The sequence below is a fragment of the Bos mutus genome, chromosome 20 (genome assembly GCF_027580195.1).
Source record: "Bos mutus isolate GX-2022 chromosome 20, NWIPB_WYAK_1.1, whole genome shotgun sequence".
NCBI lineage: Eukaryota > Metazoa > Chordata > Mammalia > Artiodactyla > Bovidae > Bos > Bos mutus.
Window position 1 is genome coordinate 53,687,480 of NC_091636.1, and position 18,672 is coordinate 53,706,151.

At 37.3% G+C, this 18,672-nt stretch overlaps 1 protein-coding gene across 2 annotated transcripts in view; it reads left to right on the forward strand.

Moving 5' to 3' along the window:
* The window catches only part of CDH18 (cadherin 18), a 413,479-nt gene that overhangs the window by 294,616 nt on the left and 100,191 nt on the right, over positions 1–18,672 (forward strand). For both annotated transcript variants that reach the window (XM_005899707.2, XM_070357847.1), the window contains one exon: positions 11,515–11,768. In XM_005899707.2, coding sequence (XP_005899769.1) covers positions 11,515–11,768 — 254 coding nt within the window. The remainder of the gene's footprint in view (positions 1–11,514; positions 11,769–18,672) is intronic.

An 18,672-nucleotide genomic window follows, 5' to 3' on the forward strand; every position in this document is an offset into this window, starting at 1 on the left:
TCCCCCCGTCCCTGGGATTCTCCAGGCAAGAACACTGGAGTGGGTTGCCATTTCCTTATCCATACTACACCCATTCAAAATAATCACATTTTTAAATTGTTAGTGGATTGTATTTACTGAATTTTTCTGTATCATTTCTTCATCTTGCATTGAGTGACAGAATAATAATCAGGATGTTCTTTGCCATCAGATTGTAACGTTATGAGCCTGTGAGCCACGAAGTGCAATAGAAATATGGTATACCAACTTACTACAAATGCATACACTTCATACATAATAAGAAATTGGTTTCTAATACTAATGAACTATTGAAATAAAACATTCCTTAGAGATTGTATTTAAAAATCAGTCTAACTACTATTTTTATTCTTATAAGATTTAATTATCTTGAAAGTGGTCCTCATGTTCAGCCAGAAACTGAAGAGACGAAAGTTCAATTCAATGAAATCTACCACTGTATTTAAAATAGCTTTGACAGAAGACTGCTTTGTGGCAACTTTAGTTCTGATTCTTCATCCATAGGCATGGCTATGGAGTGATAGATTCATTGAAACTACTTTGACATTAATTAACAGTTTTTTAAAATTTAAATTTATTTTAATTGGAGGCCAATTACAATATTGTATTGGTTTTGCCATACATCAACATGAATCTGCCACAGGTGTGCACATGTTCCCCATCCTGAACCCCCTCCCACATCCCTCCCCATACCATCCCTCTGGGTCATCCCAGTGTACCAGCCCCAAGCATCCTGTATCCTGCATCGACCTGGACTGGCGATTTGTTTCATATATGATATTATACATGTTTCAATGCCATTCTTCCAAATCATCACACCCTCTCCCCCCACTATTCCAGTAATATTCTTTGGGCTTCCCCAGGAGAAGGCAATGGCACCCCACTCCAGTACTCTTGCCTGGAAAATCCCATGGATGGAGGAGCCTGGTGGGCTGCACTCCATGGGGTTGCTAGGAGTCAGACACGACTGAGCGACTTCACTTTCACTTTTCACTTTCAAGCAGTGGAGAAGGAAATGGCAACCCACTCCAGTATTCTTGCCTGGAGAATCCCAGGGATGGGGGAGCCTGTTGGGCTGCTGTCTATGGGGTCGCACAGAGTCGGACATGACTGAAGCGACTTAGCAGCAGCAGCAGCAGCAGACATAGCTCAGTGGTAAAGAATCTGCCTGCAATACAGGAGATTCAGGTTCGATACCTTGGTCTGGGAAGATCCTGTAGAGTAGGGTGCGGCAACCCACTCCAGTATTCTTGCCTGGGAAATCCTAAGGAGAGAGGGGCCTGGGGGCTACAGTCCATGAGGTCACAAACAGTCAGACACAACTGAAAAGACTGAGCACTCAGCACTGTAATACTATTTAGTATACTAGTTGGAAATTAATGATTTGTTGAAACAGCCTGATAAGTTGAGCTGTCCACAACAGTTCAGTTCACTTGCTCAGTCATGTCTGACTCTTTGCGACCCCATGAATCGCAGCACACCAGGCCTCCCTGTCCATCACCAACTCCCGGAGTTCACCCAAACTCATGTCCATAGAGTAGGTGATGCCATCCAGCCATCTCATCCTCTATTGTCCCCTTCTCCTCCTGCCCCCAATCCCTCCCAGCATCAGAGTCTTTTCCAGTGAGTCAACTCTTCGCATGAGGTGGCCAAAGTACTGGACTTTCAGCTTTAGCATCATTCCTTCCAAAGAACACCCAGGGCTGATCTCCTCTAGAATGGACTGGTTGCATCTCCTTGCAGTCCATTGGACTCTCAAGAGTCTTCTCCAACACCACAGTTCAAAAGCATCAATTCTTTGGTGCTCAGCCTTCTTCACAGTCCAACACTCGCATCCATATGTGACTACTGGAAAAACCATAGCCTTGACTAGATGGACCTTTGTTGGTAAAATAATATCTCTGCTTTTCAATATGCCTTCTAGGTTGGTCATAACTTTTCTTCCAAGGAGTAAGCATCTTTTAATTTCATGGCTGCAGTCACCATCTGCAGTGATTTTCGAGCCCCAAAAAATAGTCTGACACTGTTTCCACTATTTCCCCATCTATTTCCCAAGAAGTGATGGGACCAGATGCACAACTTAAAAAAATCTCATAGTAGAGCTACCATAAGACCCTATAATCCCACTTCTAGGTATATATGTGGAAGAAAACATGATCTGAAAAGATACATGCACCCCAATTTTCACTGCAGCACTGTTTATAATAGTTAAGACAGAAACAACCTAAATATGCACTGATAGAGGAATGGATAAAGAAGTTATAGTACATTTATACAATGGAATATTACTCAGCCATTGAAAAGAATGAAATGATGTAATTTACAGAAACATGGATGGACCTGGAGAGTCTCATTCTGAGTGAAGTAACTCAGACAAGGAAGGAGAAATATTGTATGACATACCTTATATGTGGAATCTAAAATGAAATGGCACAAATCAACTTACAAAACAGAGAGAGACTCATAGAGTTAGAGAACAAACATGGTTTCCAAGGGGGAAGGGATAATTAGGGAGTTGGCAAGGTTATGTACAATACACACTGCTATATTTAAAATGGATATCCAACAAGGTCCTACTGTATAACACAAGGAACTCCACTCAATGTTATGTGGCAACCTGGGTAGGAGGGGGATTGCAAGAGAATGGATACATGTATAACTGAATTGTTTTGCTGTTCACCTGAAACCATCACAAAATTGACTATACCCCAATACAAAAGTAAAATTTCAAAATAACCAAATAACAGAATATGTTTTTTTTCATAAAATTCCAGGACTTGGCCATATTTTGCACAATTGCAGTTCCATTTTTTATTTATATATTGTTATCAATAGCATTATTACCATCCCATTTCAATGATGGAACACATGGATCATGATGCAATATAATAACTGGATCAAGGAGAGGTCCTATGAGTCACTTTTATTATGTAGGAAAACAGAATTTTAGGATCTTCTTAGAGTCCATGAAGAAGTGAGTATTAGAACAACTTGGCTAAATGCTGTTTTTGGTATGTATCTATTTATGATGGTTCCATAGTTCCAGAGGAGGAATATATTAGTGTGATTTAATGAATAGTAGAAGTGATTAATGAGAAACAATTAAAATGTTCCAAATATGTAGAGCTGGCTAGAAAATGATTGATGGGGAAGATGATAACTTATCTAGAGGAATATGAAATGTGTTCTTGTTAAAGAGGGAAAAGTTTGATTTTATAAGTAAGAAAGAGCAATGATATGTGAAAGTAATTACTAGGAGTAATATGATAAAATTAAGAAATGAAAACTTAAGATGAAAATTGGAACCAATCAGCAACAGTGAACTGCATTAGAACATTGAAAAGTAACTGAAGAAAAGTAAGCAAAGCCCCACTGCCTGGGGAAGTTAGAATTACACCATAATAAACAGCTCTAACTGTCACAGAGGTTGCAGAAGATTTTGCAAGAAAAGAATTTCAAGTGTTTCATTTTTTCAGCTTTGTGAGTCTGAATTAAGGAATTATAAAAGTACTAAGAGTTTTGGTAGCCAGAATTAATGAAGTTAATAGTTCATGTTCAATGGAAGAGGCAAGAATGTATCCTTTATTAGTGAGGGAATTTTATTTCACTAAACATCTGGCAGAAAGTGAAGAAGAAGAGCTAAAAAGCCTCTTGATGAAAGTGAAAGAGGAGAGTGAAAAAGTTGGCATAAAGCTCAACATTCAGAAAATTAAGATCATGGCATATTTTCCAATCACTCCATGGCAAAAAGATGGGGAAAAAGTGGAAACAGTGACAGAGTTTTTATTTTTTGGAGCTCCAAAATCACTGCAGATGGTGACTGCAGCCATGAAATTAAAAGACACTTGCTCCTTGGAAGGGAAGCTTGACCAACCTAGACAGCATATTCAAAAGCAGAGACATTACTTTGTCAACAAAGGTCCATCTAGTCAAAGCTATGGTCTCTTCAGTGGTCATGTATGGATGTGAGAGTTGGACTGTGAAGAAAGCTGAGTGCCAAAGAATTGATGCTTTTGATCTGTGGTGTTGGAGAAGATTCTTGAGAGTCCCTTGGACTGCAGGGAGATCCAACCAGTCCATTCTAAAGGAAATCAGTCCTGAATATTCATTGGAAGGACTGTTGCTGAAGCTGAAACTGAAACTCCAATACTTTGACCACCTGATGCGAAGAAACTCATTAGAAAAGACCCTGTTGTTTGGAAAGACTGAAAGCAGGAGAAGAAGCAGACAACAGAGGGTGAGATGGTTGGATGGCATCACCAACTCAACAGACATGAGTCTGATTAAACTCCAGAAGTTGGTGATTGACAGGGAGGCCTGGCGTGCTGTAGTCTATGGGGTCACAAAGAATCAGACACAACTGACTGACTGAACTGAAATGAAAAATCTGTTCCTTGTTAGTCATCAAGTTGGAATGTTATATTACACCCTTTATATGCTAATTAGATTTCAGGCAAACTATCACAGTGCTTAAGAGCAAAGTCTATAGAGTTCCCACTACCTGAGTTCAAATCCTAAGTATATCACTTATAGGCTGTTGCCCTGAATAAGTTTCTTGACTTTTATGTACTTGTTTTCTTCATTTGTAAATGGAAACAATTGTAACTCACAAGAGTTGTGATCATTAAATGAGTTAATACATGTTAATTGTTTAGTTCACACATAGGAATTAACTTCATATTTTAAAAATAACATAGAATTTTTCATCCTTCAAGTGTAAACTATAAAATAGCACTTTTCCATACTCTAAACAAAGCTATATTGAAATCGAGGGAGGCTATTAATCACCCACCATGTACCAGGAATTATGCCAGATAATTAAAATGCAAAGATGAATTAGATAATATTCTCTCTCTTAGAGGAAACTGAGTAGCCATGATACATTGTTATAATACAAGATGTCAAATGTTAATGGTATAGGTTTATTTGTTATAAGCACTCAGATAAAAGAGGGCCAATTTTTCAAAGGTAGAGAACAGTAGGGAAATATTTTCATGCGAGATTTGTGTTAAGCATGCGTGAATACTTCCCATATACTCAGGAAAGTAAACGTGAGTCCCAGTCTTTATATCCAATTGAAGTGTCCTTCATATATGGAGATCACAGACAATTTTGAGCATTAAAAATGAGAAAATATTATGAATACATAACATGATCTGACCACAATAGTTGTTGCATGAGTCACTTGAAGTTTTCTGTGTTTCCTCTGAAATACAACTTTATGACCCAATAGCTATAAAGCTAAGAGTTTGTAACACCAAACTTGGAATGCAAACTGGATTCCCAACTGTGCTGGGGTGTCTTCTTTCCCAGGTGTGCCAGGGCAGTCACAGAAACTGGAAAACAATTTGTGAGGGACAATTTATAGGGCCTATAAACCTGAGCACTGCCAAATTTCAGACTCCCATGTTCCCAGAACTGCAAGAGAATACATTTTTGCTGTTTTAAACCCCTCAGTGATTACTGTTATGGCAGCCCCCAGCAACTAATGCAATGGCAGTTATACAAAAACTAGTAAATAATAGAAATGTTAAGCAACCTCTTGTCACCTGTAGAACCATTCTAGTAAAACAAAGCACATCACAAGTTGAATTCCTCCAGAAATGGTTCAGTGTCAGAAAATCAATTATATTAGGATATCAAGGATATTATGGAGAAGGAAATGGCAGCCCACTCCAGTATTCTTGCCTAGACAACTCTATGGACAGAGGAGCCTGGTGGGCTGCTGTCCATGGGGTCGCACAGAGTCAGACATGACTGAAGCGACTTAGCATCCATGCATGCATTGGAGAAGGAAATAGCAACCCACTCCAGTATCTTGTCTGGAGAATCCCAGGGACAGAGGAGCCTGGTGGGCTGCCATCTATGGGGTTGCACAGAGTCGGACATGACTGAAGTGACTTAGCAGCAGCAGCAGTAAAAATATTAATAAATATCAAGTATATATATATATATTTATAAATACGCCAGTATATATCCTTGTTATAGTCCCTAGTAATTATATATTGCTAGTATATTTGATTACTAATTATGATTATCATGATTGCATCATATTTAGCATAGCTAGATAAAATACTAAAATTTAAAAAATTAAAGTTAGCTAGTTAATTTCTCATTTCATAAATGACAGTTTCCTGTCATAAGTATATCCTATTTGGTAATTGACACATATGATATTAAAATTATTTTAATTTACTAAATTTGTCAATAATAGTCATCAGTTGAATTCAATTCAGTCGCTCAGTTGTGTCTGACTCTTTGCAACTCCATGGATTGCAGCCTACCAGCTTTCCCTGTCCTTCAGCAACTCCCAGAGCTTGCTCAAACTCATGTCCATTGAGTCGGTGATGCCATCCAATCATCTCATCCTCTGTTGTCCCCTTCTCCTTCTGCCTTCAATCTTTCCCATCATCAGGGTCTTTTCCAATGAGTCAGTTCTTCGCATCAGGTGGCCAAAGTATTGAAACTTTAGCTTCAGCATCAGTCCTTCCAATGAATACATTTGTTAACTGTGAGCATCAGTTATGATGTAGTTTTGGTTCCTGACTCTAAGAATTTGTACTGCAACTGAGACCAATCCAGGGAATTAAGGCCAAGGCAAAAAAAAAAAAAAAACCGAAAACAGGGTTTGATAGAGTTCCTGGAATATTTCTCTTTAAGCATTATGTTAGTAATCTCCAGAAGAACACCTTTTCCTTAGACTCACCTGCTTCTCATCTTAAACACTGAACTGGTAATCCAGACTTACAGTTTTGAAAAGAAAGAAAGGAAAAAGAAACTTGGCATGGGTCTGATGTTTTGTTAAATGGGATAAACTGTATGTAAATTATAGACGCCCCCCCCCCAACCCCTTACACCAAATATCTTGGTGAGGCAAAATCTAGGAGTAGATAATGGTGAACTTTATCAAAGACTGGAGGCTCATCTTTCCAAGAGTTGTCAAGTCGCTCAAAAGAGTTGATTGTTTTAATCTGTCCAATTCAAACGTCAGAATCCTGCCCCCCAAAACTGCAGGCATGGGCAGTTGAAATTTTTACATTGTATAGCTGGAAAAGGTTATTTATCATGCTCATAAACAATCTTTCATTCTATAATTGCCCTAATCAATTTCCTACTATGCCTCACACATATGAACTTGTTCTGTATCCTTTTTTTTTTTTGGTTGCTGTTTTGTTTTAAGATAGGAGAAGTGTGTGTTTTGTATACTCTCAGTTAAACATGTCTCTTTTTTTTGCTTTCTTTGGTATTTTTATAAACTGAGTATGTTTTAAAGTTTTTTTCTTCATCTTTTAATCAAAACTAGGTATTAGATGAATAGATTTCACTGTTCTTGGTCTATTGTTTTTGATAAACTACTTTCACATAATAAAAATAAAAATCTTGTGATATGAAAATTGATACCCTTAGACAGAGTTCTAACTAATTTCCTGGGAACAAAAGATTGTTAGGAAATTACTGAGTGATCTACTTACAGTGTGTGAATAATACGCACTTGGACGGCATTACCAGGATTTACAGTAAATGGAAAAAAATTATAATCCTAATTCTTTCTCTATATACTGTTGTATATTCTTTGTTTTAATATAAAACCAAGTATTAACATACTTTATTTTGTATACATAATCCTGCAAAAAGAAATCCTCCAAAAGCATAATGTATTTCCAGTTTCTCTAATTTGCAATTTAGCACTACAGTGTTTTGTTTATAAATGAGGTTGCTAAAACTATTTCCATGTGTGTTATTAGTTCGTCTGCTTCTGAAATTTTGTCCTGATCCAAAATATCCTCTCTTTCCTTAGTGACTTGAGACGGGTCCTATCCATCCATCTGCCAGACCTGAAAAACAAGTCCTTTAAAATGATTATCTCTTTCTTGGGATACTTAAATATATATGAGTTAGTCATAAACATGAAACCATGTGTTGACATAAAAACCTGTACCTTAGCAGTAGGTAGGCCAGTGTTGAGATAAATAACATCAAACTTGCCAGGGGATCTGCTAAAAATGGAAAGAGAGATGCCTGTTGTATTGGATCCACAGCTTGATAATAATATCTGATGGGATAGAGGTGGCTAAAATTATTTCCACAAGTTGCATTGAAAGTCTTTCTGACTCTCAGTGAACCTTAGTTATTATAAAGTCTACCAGATGCAGTGGGTTACATCTAAAAAATTACATTGATACTTAAAAAGTAGTAAGCCTGCCAAGGGCGGCTTTCCATGAGCCAAATATCTAGATTCTGACAGTCCCTGCTCCTCTGTGCCAAGGGGACCATATCCATGCACCTAATTCTAGATAGGCAGCAGTTGTGTACCATTTTGAGGAGAGGTCATTTAAATTTGGATGAAACTTATTGAATTATTCCAAAACAGATCCTTACTTACTAATGTTAAGGAGAAAGGAGTCAAGGAAAGAAAAGTGCAGTGAATCTGTGGGTCCAACTAAAAGTCATGCAAGTCCCCAAACAAGATGGATATTAGATACACTGGCAATTCATTTCTAGCTTTAATGCTCTAAGAAGGAAATGACTCCCACTTGGTGGGTCATAAACTGCAGATCCATTAGCCTTTCTTTAAAATTGTTGTTCTGTCACTCAGTCGTGTCCGATTCTTTGCAACCCCATGGACTGCAGCTTGCCAGGCTTCCCTGTCCTTCACTTTCTTCTGGAGCTTGCTCAAACTCATGTCCATTGAGTCGATGATGCCACCCTGCCTGTCATCCCCTGTCATCCCCTTCTCCTCCTGCCTTCTATCTTTCCCAGCATCAGGGTTTTTCCCAAGGAGCCAGCACTTTGCACCAAGTGGCCAATGTATTAGAGCTTCAGCATCAGTCCTTCCAGTGATACTTTGGTTTCTCTTCTTTAAAATATATAAATATAAAATGCATAATATTTTTCCATATATAAATGTATATGTATTGTATATTTGGTTCACATTTAAGAATTTGAGTTTTTAACATTTTTAATATTTTATTTTGTCTTATAAACACTTGTAAAATAATGTAATGACAATGTCTTATCTATCTTCCTGAGAACTATTATTTGTTCTAGGTTGTTATTATTTTGTTTGGAAGTTCAGGCAGTTCAGCTCAGTCAGTCAGTCATGTCCAACTCTTTGTGACCCCATGGACTGCAGCACGTCAGGCTTCCCTGTCCATCACCAACTCCTGGAGTATACTCGAGTCCATGATGTCATCCAGCCATCTGATTCTCTCTTGTCCCCCTCTCCTCCTGCGTTAAATCTTTCCCAGCTTCAGCATCTTTTCAAATGAGTCAGTTCTTTGCATCAGGTGGCCAAACTATTGAAGCTTCAGCATCAGTCCTTCCAATGAATATTCAGGACTGATTTCCTTTAGGATGGATTGGTTGGATCTCCTTGCAGTCCAAGGGACTCTCAAGAGTCTTTTCCAACACCACAGTTCAAAAGCATCCATTCTCTGGCACTCAGCCTTCTTTACGGTCCAACTCTCACCTTACCTGACTACTAGTAGTCATCCATACATGACTACTAGAAAAACCATAGCTTTGACTATTTGGACCTTTGTCAGCAAAGTAAAGTCTCTGCTTTTTAATATGCTTTGTAGTTTTGTCATAGCTTTTCTTCCAAGGATCCAGTGTCTTTTTAAATGGTTGTTTTCCTCCTATACAATCTCCAACCCTGGGTAGGTCAATTTTTACAGGCAACTCAGAAACAATAAGGGAAATAATAATCAGTAAGACTGACTTTCGGTTTATAAAATCCCACTAAATGTGCTCTATAGCTTCTCCTTGGGCCTTAGGGTAAATGAAAATATCTGATGTCCACCCTAGGGAATGATCATTCTCTGATGCTGCCAGGAAAGAAGACTGCAAGATTGAAGCAGACTGCTGCAAAATCCATTGCAGAAATAGGGGTGGAAAAATATCTATAGTTTTTTCTTATAGATGTTAATCTATAGGTACTTCTGCAGGCTCAAAATATAACGTTGATTTATGCATTGCCTGCACTAATATCACCATGGAGACTTTCAGCGTGATTAATCCTATAACTAAGCACATTTTGGATCCCAGAACCTGTTATGTCCCTCATGTTTAACACTTTCAAATGTTTCAGTCATTACCTATAAAGGTACTTCCTCTTGGAAATACTACCTACTGACTCACACACTCTTGCTTCTAAGTCTGCATCCTTATTATTTTCATAACACTTGATGTTGATGTTTAGTTGCTAAGTCATGTCCTACTCTTTGCAACCCCATGAACTGTAGCCCATGAGGATCTGTGTCCATGGGCACAGTATTCTCAGACAAGAATACTGGAGTAGGTTGCTGTTCATAATGCCTACAATGTCATATATCCCTAAGCGTCCAGTGCTATAAATGAATGTTTACTATTTTATATCCTATAATAGACCATATATTCTCTTGGACAAAACACCAAGATTGACCTAGTTCTTCATTATTGTATATGAAGTAAAATTCATGGCTCCTAATAAATATATTAATAGAAGATACATAAATATTATCTGGATTATTTTTTAAAGTAAGAAAAAATAACTAGAAAGATACAGAGAAACTATTAATGCCGATTCAAAGCTAAAAAGATAAACGGTATAAACAAGCAGAATACTACATTGAAAAAAAAAAAAGTGGATAAAAATATCATAATAAAGGAAATGAAAACCAAAATAAATATACAAAATGGTATTACAAGCAAAAAAAAAGTAAATAATTACAATTAAAACTATAAAAGTGAACTTTAGAAGTGTGTATAAAACCTTTTGCTAAAATTTCAAGATAATGTTAATTGAAAGCTTAAAAATTTGTCAGATTTTAAAATAAGATATCAAGTTTAAGACCAGCAAGGTAAAAATAATATGATGATAGATAAAAATCAATGGTACAAGATAGATTAAGTACAAAACAAACAAAAAAGTACCTTTTCAATTTAGCAGATTGGTAGAAAACATTTCCGCATTGCTTCAGGAGCAAAGAATCCACCTGCGGTACAAAAGATGCGAGTTCCCTCACTGGGTTGGGGACATCCCCTGGAGGTGGAAATGGCAATACACTCCAGTATTCTTACTGGGACAATCCCATGGACAGAGGAGCCTGGTGGGTTCCAGCCCATGGGGTCACAAAGAGTTGGACACAATTGAGAGACTGAACATCCACACAGCAAATATTTTAAAAAGTTAATGATTTAAGTCGAAGAGGAGATAGAAAAAAGTTGCTTGAAGAGATTCCCCAAAAAGCAATATTAGCTTGACTGCGGAAAATACTCTTTTGTCCCTAATTATCATCATATTTATGGCTGTGAAAAATCACTGTTGTTTCAGACTTGAGTTTCCATGATTTCTGCTGTAGATATTACTGCTAAGACAAACTTTATAGTTTGTTTATGAGTGGATAGATCGACCTAAACATATCCATGTTTGTTTGTTTCAAAAATGGAAAAGGGAATATTTGTTTGAAAAGTGATGGGAGTCATAACATTGGAAATCTTATTTTTTCCCCACAGCCACTGAACTATGAGAAAAAGAAGTCATATACCCTCAACATAGAAGGAGCTAATACACACCTTGATTTTCGCTTTTCTCACTTGGGTCCTTTTAAAGATGCTACCATGCTGAAGATCATTGTTGGGGATGTAGATGAACCACCACTATTTTCCATGCCTTCCTATGTCATGGAAGTCTATGAAAATGCCAAGATCGGGACAGTTGTTGGCACAGTTTTGGCCCAAGATCCTGACAGTGCTAATAGCTTAGTAAGGTATGGTATACTTTCTCCTTTTAGATATATAAAGATTTTATTGTCTCTGATAATAATTTTAAATGGATGAGTAATATTTAAAATGTTTATTTTCCATGTTATTTTCCATTAATGCAATTCAATCATAGTATCATCTGTTTCATTAACTGAGTAAATAACAGAGGGGTTTCTGTCAAATTTAGCAGACATGTAGCTATCTTTATGAATATATTGGCGACCACACAGATGATTGTTTTTTCATTTGATAATAGATGGGGGCATTATTGACTGAAAAAATTTATAGAGAAATATTTCAGTACATATTAGAAACTCTTTGGTACCTTGGTAATAGGGAATATAAATACAGTGAAAAAAAGGTGAGCGTTTGGAAATAGCATTCATCTCTGAGTCTGTCCTTGTTCTGTCATAATGTGGTAAACCTTTGGGAAACTATCTACCCTTATTTCTAAAAGAAGAACACTAATATATATCTCTCAGAGTTATTATGATTGTTTATCAAGCAGTGTGCTCTAAGTTCCAAGACAAGTGGCCTGCACCTAATAGCCACTCAATAAATGCTGACTCGTCCAAGGCAGGTTCAGTTCAGTTCAGTTCATTTCAGTTCAGTCGCTCAGTCGTGCCTGACTCTCTGCAACCCCGTGGACTGCAGCACACCAGGATTCCCTGCCCATCACCAACCTCTGGAACTTAAGGTGGGTTAGAGACTTACCTCTAATGACAGGAAAACCAATGTGAGAATTCTGGTGACCTGATTTACTAGCTGTGTAATCTTATACAGTCATTTAACCTCGCTAAATCTCAATATCAGGTAAATGAATAAGAAATAATAATGTTGCATGAATATGTTGACAGAAGTAAATTACATTGACAGAAAGTACTTAACACAGTAAGAGCTCACTAACATTACTGTGGCATGTCATGCGTAGAGATAATTAAAGCTTTCCTTGCATAATCAGCAAGATTTGTATCTTAATTATGATAAAAATCAAAGAACTATGTAAATATATAAAAGTCTTTAGTTACCTTGTATATATACTCTTGGATAATTCTAAGGCCCTAGAAGGTCTGAAATCCTTAACAAATCAGTCTGCTTTTTCCCATCAAGGTTATATTCTCACTCTCTTTAGTTCTCATCCATTCTAACAAAAGCTAGTATGATAGTCTCCTCAGAATCTATGAAATCTATGTAAAGGGTTTCAATTTCCTGTTATATAAAAATGATTCTTTTTAAGTTTAAAAGAAATGACCAGAACACTCACACATGGAGAGAAACAATGTTCAGAGCACAAAGTTATGTATTTAATAATTCTGTTTCATCTGTGAATGTAGAAAAATCATCCTGTTAGTTGATAACCCTTCTGTCACACTGAGAACAAGAACTCAACATTGCTAGAAGCAGGATAGGCAAAGTATACAAAACAAAATGAAAGAACTCAGTTGTGAACATTAATCTTTAATTAAGTGTTACAAACAGAAGTTGATGTGCTTATTTGTTTAACCATAGGAAAACCCACTATGCTTCATCATTCCATAGAAGACCATATGCATTTCATAAGGAAAATGTGTCTTTAGAACTAACTACATTAAAAGCTAACATTATAAAGTGTGGAAGTGTTACTCACTCGCCTGACTCTTTACGACCCCATGGACTGTAGCGCACCAGGCTCCGCTGTCTATCAGATTCTCTAGGCAAAGCTACTGGAGTGGGTTCCCATTTCCTTCTCCAAGCATTATAAAGGATACTTAAAAATCAGTGGTCATTTACCTAAAGGAGCCAACACGTTTTGAGAATAAAAATATTTCATGCTGTGAGTTTAATGTGAAAATATTTGATAAAGATGGGTAAGACTTTCTTTTTAAAACTAAAGCTTGATATCAATGATACATTCTATATTTGTAGTTAAAAGCAGCAGGAGGTACATGGAATTTAAAATGATATCTAAAGTACCATATCATATGCAAATATTACAATATTCCTCATGATAAAGAAATTAAACACACACACACACACACAGAGCAGCTTGAAGCCCAGTGGAGAGAGAGAATAAAGATCTAATACAAATGCAAGGAACAAGTGTGCCTGATATCTTCTAAAGGGAATGAGTTGAGGAAGACTGAATTGAGGTTCAAAACCCAGGCTAAGGATTAGACAGGTGAAGAATAGGGAAAATAACTGCAGTTTGCTGTGTACACAAGGAGCTTAGGCTGCCTGTGTGGGAATGGCAAATAATGAGGTTGTAAAAAGGAGCTCAAGAGAGATTGTACAAAGGCTTTGCACTAAGCTAATGTCTTGGAAATTCATCCTGACAGCAATGTCAGTGGGGGGAAAAGAGAAATCAGAGATGCATGAGTGAGTTTAATAAACAGAGTGATAGGAAAATGTACATTTCAAAATAAATAATGGATTTTTAAAATGTCAAAATGCTGTGAAGGGAGGAATGTATGTTCCCAAAAGATAGGCCAAAGGAGGAAACATTGAGGTCAGTGACAGACTTTCTCTCAGTGTTGCTTCTATATATCACAATAAACAAACAAACAAACAAAAAACACTGATTCCACATAAAACAGTAGTCATCCAAGGGCAAAATCCCTGCTTTTGTTATTTAGTTACTAAGTCATGTCGAATCCAGTTCCTTTGAAACCCCAGGGACTGTAGCCCACTGGGCTTCTCTGCCAATGGGATTTCCCAGGCAAGAATACTGGAGTGTGTTCCATTTCCTTCTCCAGGGGATCTTCCTGACCCAGGGGTGGAATCTGTGTCTCCTGCATTGGCAGGTGGATTCTTTATCACGGAGCCACCTGGGAATCCCCAAAGTACCCCCTACCTGGGGACATTTGACAATGTCTGATGAAGTGTTTGGTTGTCACAACTGAGGGAAGAATATTATTCTCATTTGCAGGCAAAGGTCAGAGGTGGTCCTGAACATCTTACAACTCACAAGTGAGTCCCCACAACAAAGAATTTTCTGGTCCAGAATATCAATAGAGCTCAGGTCAAAAAACCCTCACACAGAATAAACCAAACTGGGTAGTATGGTGGTAAAATTGGGGTGCTAATTATACTCATGGCAAATGTTGAAAACTATTTTGGGGCAATGCATACCAGCATATGTGTTTTGCATATATGCATATTCATATGAATGTTTCAACATATGCATTTTATTTAGCAAAAATTATTTATATAATTCTTCCATTTATAGTGCTGTTTGTTTTTTTTTTTTTTTTAATTTTATTTTTTAAAAAAAAATCACATGCTCCCCATCCTGAACCCTCCTCCCTCCCAACCTCCCCATACCATCCCCCTGGGCCTTCCCAGCGCACCAGCCCCAAGCATCCAGCATCGTGCACTGCCTCTGTAGTTGCTCTATATTATTGAGGGCATTTAATTGAACACCAGGTATGTTACACACATATGCCCAGTTGTTGCTATGCAAAAGTGATGGGTATATGTCTCTAAATGTAGATATTGAGAAGCACAGATCCATTAGAATGTACATTTTTCTTTCAGCTTTGTTTTGGTTAGACAACTAAAATGAATCCTTCCAAAGCTGTCTTAAAATAATCAGACTGCATAGCTGGTGTTTGGGGGCATAATTTACATAATATTTGTTCTTGATTTTAATAAAAATGTGTCATTCACATGGGCCTCTAGGTGCTAACAGGGAATAAAAAACAGAAAACATTAACAAATACAAAAGCAATCCTTATTCTTCTACCTTTCCCAGGGACCAAATGTTTGTACTAATTAAGGAAGTGCACACTGAAAAGATGTACCTTGCCTTGTGCCCTGAAATGCAATTAACTCCAAGTCTGTAGCATTGATAATGAAAGGGAGTTTTAGCCTTACAGGCATTTGTGAAAAGCTTCCTGACTTGTCTTTTGTATTTTCAATTTTCTAAACTATTAGTAAGATTCTTCAGATTTTTAAGAACAGACCATGTCCCGCTTTTGTCTCTTTTATCTCAAAACAAGGATGTGCAATTTACAGCAATATCACCATCAACTCTCTTAAAAATAAAAATCAGAACTGGGCTATTTACCAAAAGTGAAGAAACCTTTGTTTAAAAAGGCTGTGCTCACTTGCTGGTATATTGCAAATGGAATTCAGGAATTTCCTCAGTAGCTGCTGACATATGAGCACGCCTATGATGCATAAGAGAAGCTAGAGAGCTTTCTGGAAATGTGATCCTGCATCATGTGACTATTTATTGCTTGCTATCTGTGGGCCAGGGGGTTGTAATAACATGCCCCAAATTTTTGTAACAAACCTAATGAGGCTTCAGTGTTAGTCCCATTCTATAGTCAAGGTGCAGACAGGAAATTTGGCCAAGTTTACACAGTGATAAATTGTTGCTTCCTGACCTGCATATAGGTTTCTCAAGAGGCAGGTCAGGTGGTCTGGTGTTCCCATTTCTTTCAGAATTTTCCACAGTTTATTGTGATCCACACAGTCAAAGGCTTTGGCATAGTCAATAAAGCAGAAATAGATGTTTTTCTGGAACTCTCTTGCTTTTTCCGTGATCCAGAGGATGTTGGCAATTTGATCTCTGGTTCCTCTGCCTTTTCTAAAACCAGCTTGAACATCTGGAAGTTCACGGTTCACGTATTGCTGAAGCCTGGCTTGGAGAATTTTCAGCGTTACTTTACTAGCATGTGAGATGAGTGCAATTATGCGGTAGTTTGAGCATTCTTTGGCATTGCCCTGGGTGTTCTTTGAAAGGAATGATGCTAAAGCTGAAACTCCAGTACTTTCGCCACCTCATGCGAAGAGCTGACTCATTGGAAAAAACTCTGATGATGGGAGGGATTGGGGGCAGGAGGAAAAGGGGACGACAGAGGATGAGATGGCTGGATGGCATCACTGACTCGATGGATGTGAGTTTGAGTGAACTCCAGGAGTTGGTGATGGACAGGGAGCCCTGGCGTGCTGCGATTCATGGGGTCGCAAAGAGTAGGATACGACTGAGCGACTGAAATGAACTGAACTGACACAGTGATAAAGTGGCAGATCCAAAATTTAAATTCAATTTTGCTTCACTAAAAAACCCTTGTTTTTTAAAAGCCCCGAACTGCTTCTCATGTATTTCAAACAATAACAGTGTAAATTGTATTATAGAAGTCAAATGTCATGTAGGTGGAAACGAATGTTTTGTGTTCAGATGTGTTTCATACTCTGGAGAAAAGATATGCTGAAAAGAGTTCCATTTCTAATTCTAGCATCTCATGAAAAAAACTTTTTAATTTTAGAGTTTCTCCATATTGTAAAATCAAAAACATATAACTTGATTTACTGCAACATAAAGAAAATTACTAAAGTCCTCAATCAATGATTCTTATCCAGTGAAGAGCTTTAGTGTGAATTTATATGAGTAAATCTGCCCTTTTCTACTCTGATTTATAATCTGAATTTATCTATATATTTACTTATTGGTAATATTTTAATATTTTCTTTGTATAATAACTTTAAGCCATTAGAAGGAAATATTAAATATCTTGTGTAACTGTTTTAAATGCTTAGCATAACATTATTTAGGAAACAATAGCCAATTTATATGCTAAAATAAGAAATAAAATTGTGATCAGGTTTGGAAATAGCTGTCAAATTAAAAAAAAATCTGTCTAAAATATCTTTAGGAAAAGAATAGTTGCAGAGCATTAGGAGTGTTTACTTAGTTGATTTTGAGTTTAATTGTAGCCTCAGAGAACAAATGCTTGAAGGATGTTCACTGCGTCCTTATTAGAGTACTTAATTTCTTACACATTCCTGAGATTTTCATATAGCTTATGATGAGATGTCAGTTAGAAATACCTCTTTAAATTAACAAAAAAGAGAGAGAGAGAGATTTCAAAATGATGACAAGGTCATACAGCAAACTTGAAAAAGAAACTAAAAATTGGATTAAAAAATTTGAATATAGGACTCAAACTTCTGAAAAGAAGGCAAAGATACTCAGAAAATGTGTTTCAAAATATACTCATATTAAAGTGAGTTTTTATTCTATAGATCAAATCTATTTATAAAAATTTAGTGAAAGTCAATATTGTAATTAAGCCTTTAATAGAAACTCTTAATATACCCTCATAAAAGCTGTCATAGTTTTCTGATACAAAGGAGATAACTCATTAAGGATATTTCATGCAAACTGTGTGCAGATAGAAAGCATGCTTCCATTAAGACTGGAAGTGTTTGTCTTTGACTCCTGTTTTGTGATTCAACACATTACGTATAGCCAAGTAGGTACATTTAGAGAGACCAATACCTTTACTCTTAAATGACATGACTATGGCATTTGCAAATGTAAAGGGACCTAAAGATGTCCAAGACAAATCTGTTCTTATAGAGATGAAGAGATCGTAGACTAATATGGCTGGGAAATCAGCGCCCGGTCACACAACTGACAACTCATAGAGACTGGATAAAATGAGGTCTCTTCTACCATGCTTCAATAAAGACACAGAAGATCTCTGAACATTTTTAAATTCGGGGCTCAGATTTACCAAAGAGTTTAGCATGTGGTATTAACCACTCCCGATCAGAGTCCTGACACCAGAAGGAGAATCTAAGTTCCGGTTGGGCATGTACAATTAATTTAGCTCTGGAATGAATACCTAAATCCTTGCTTGCTAAGTTGCTTCAGTCGTGTCCGACTCTGTGTGACACCATAGACGGCAGCCCACCAGGCTCCCCCGTCCCTGGGATTCTCCAGGCAAGAACACTAGAGTGGGTTGCCATTTCCTTCTCCAATGCATGAAAGTGAAAAGTGAAAAGGAAGTCGCTCAGTCGTGTCCGGCTTTTAGCGACCACATGGACTGCAGCCTACCAGGTTCCTCTGTCCATGGGATTTTCCAGGCAAGAGTACTGGAGTGGGTTGCCATTGCCTTCTCCAAAATCCTTGCTTAGTGA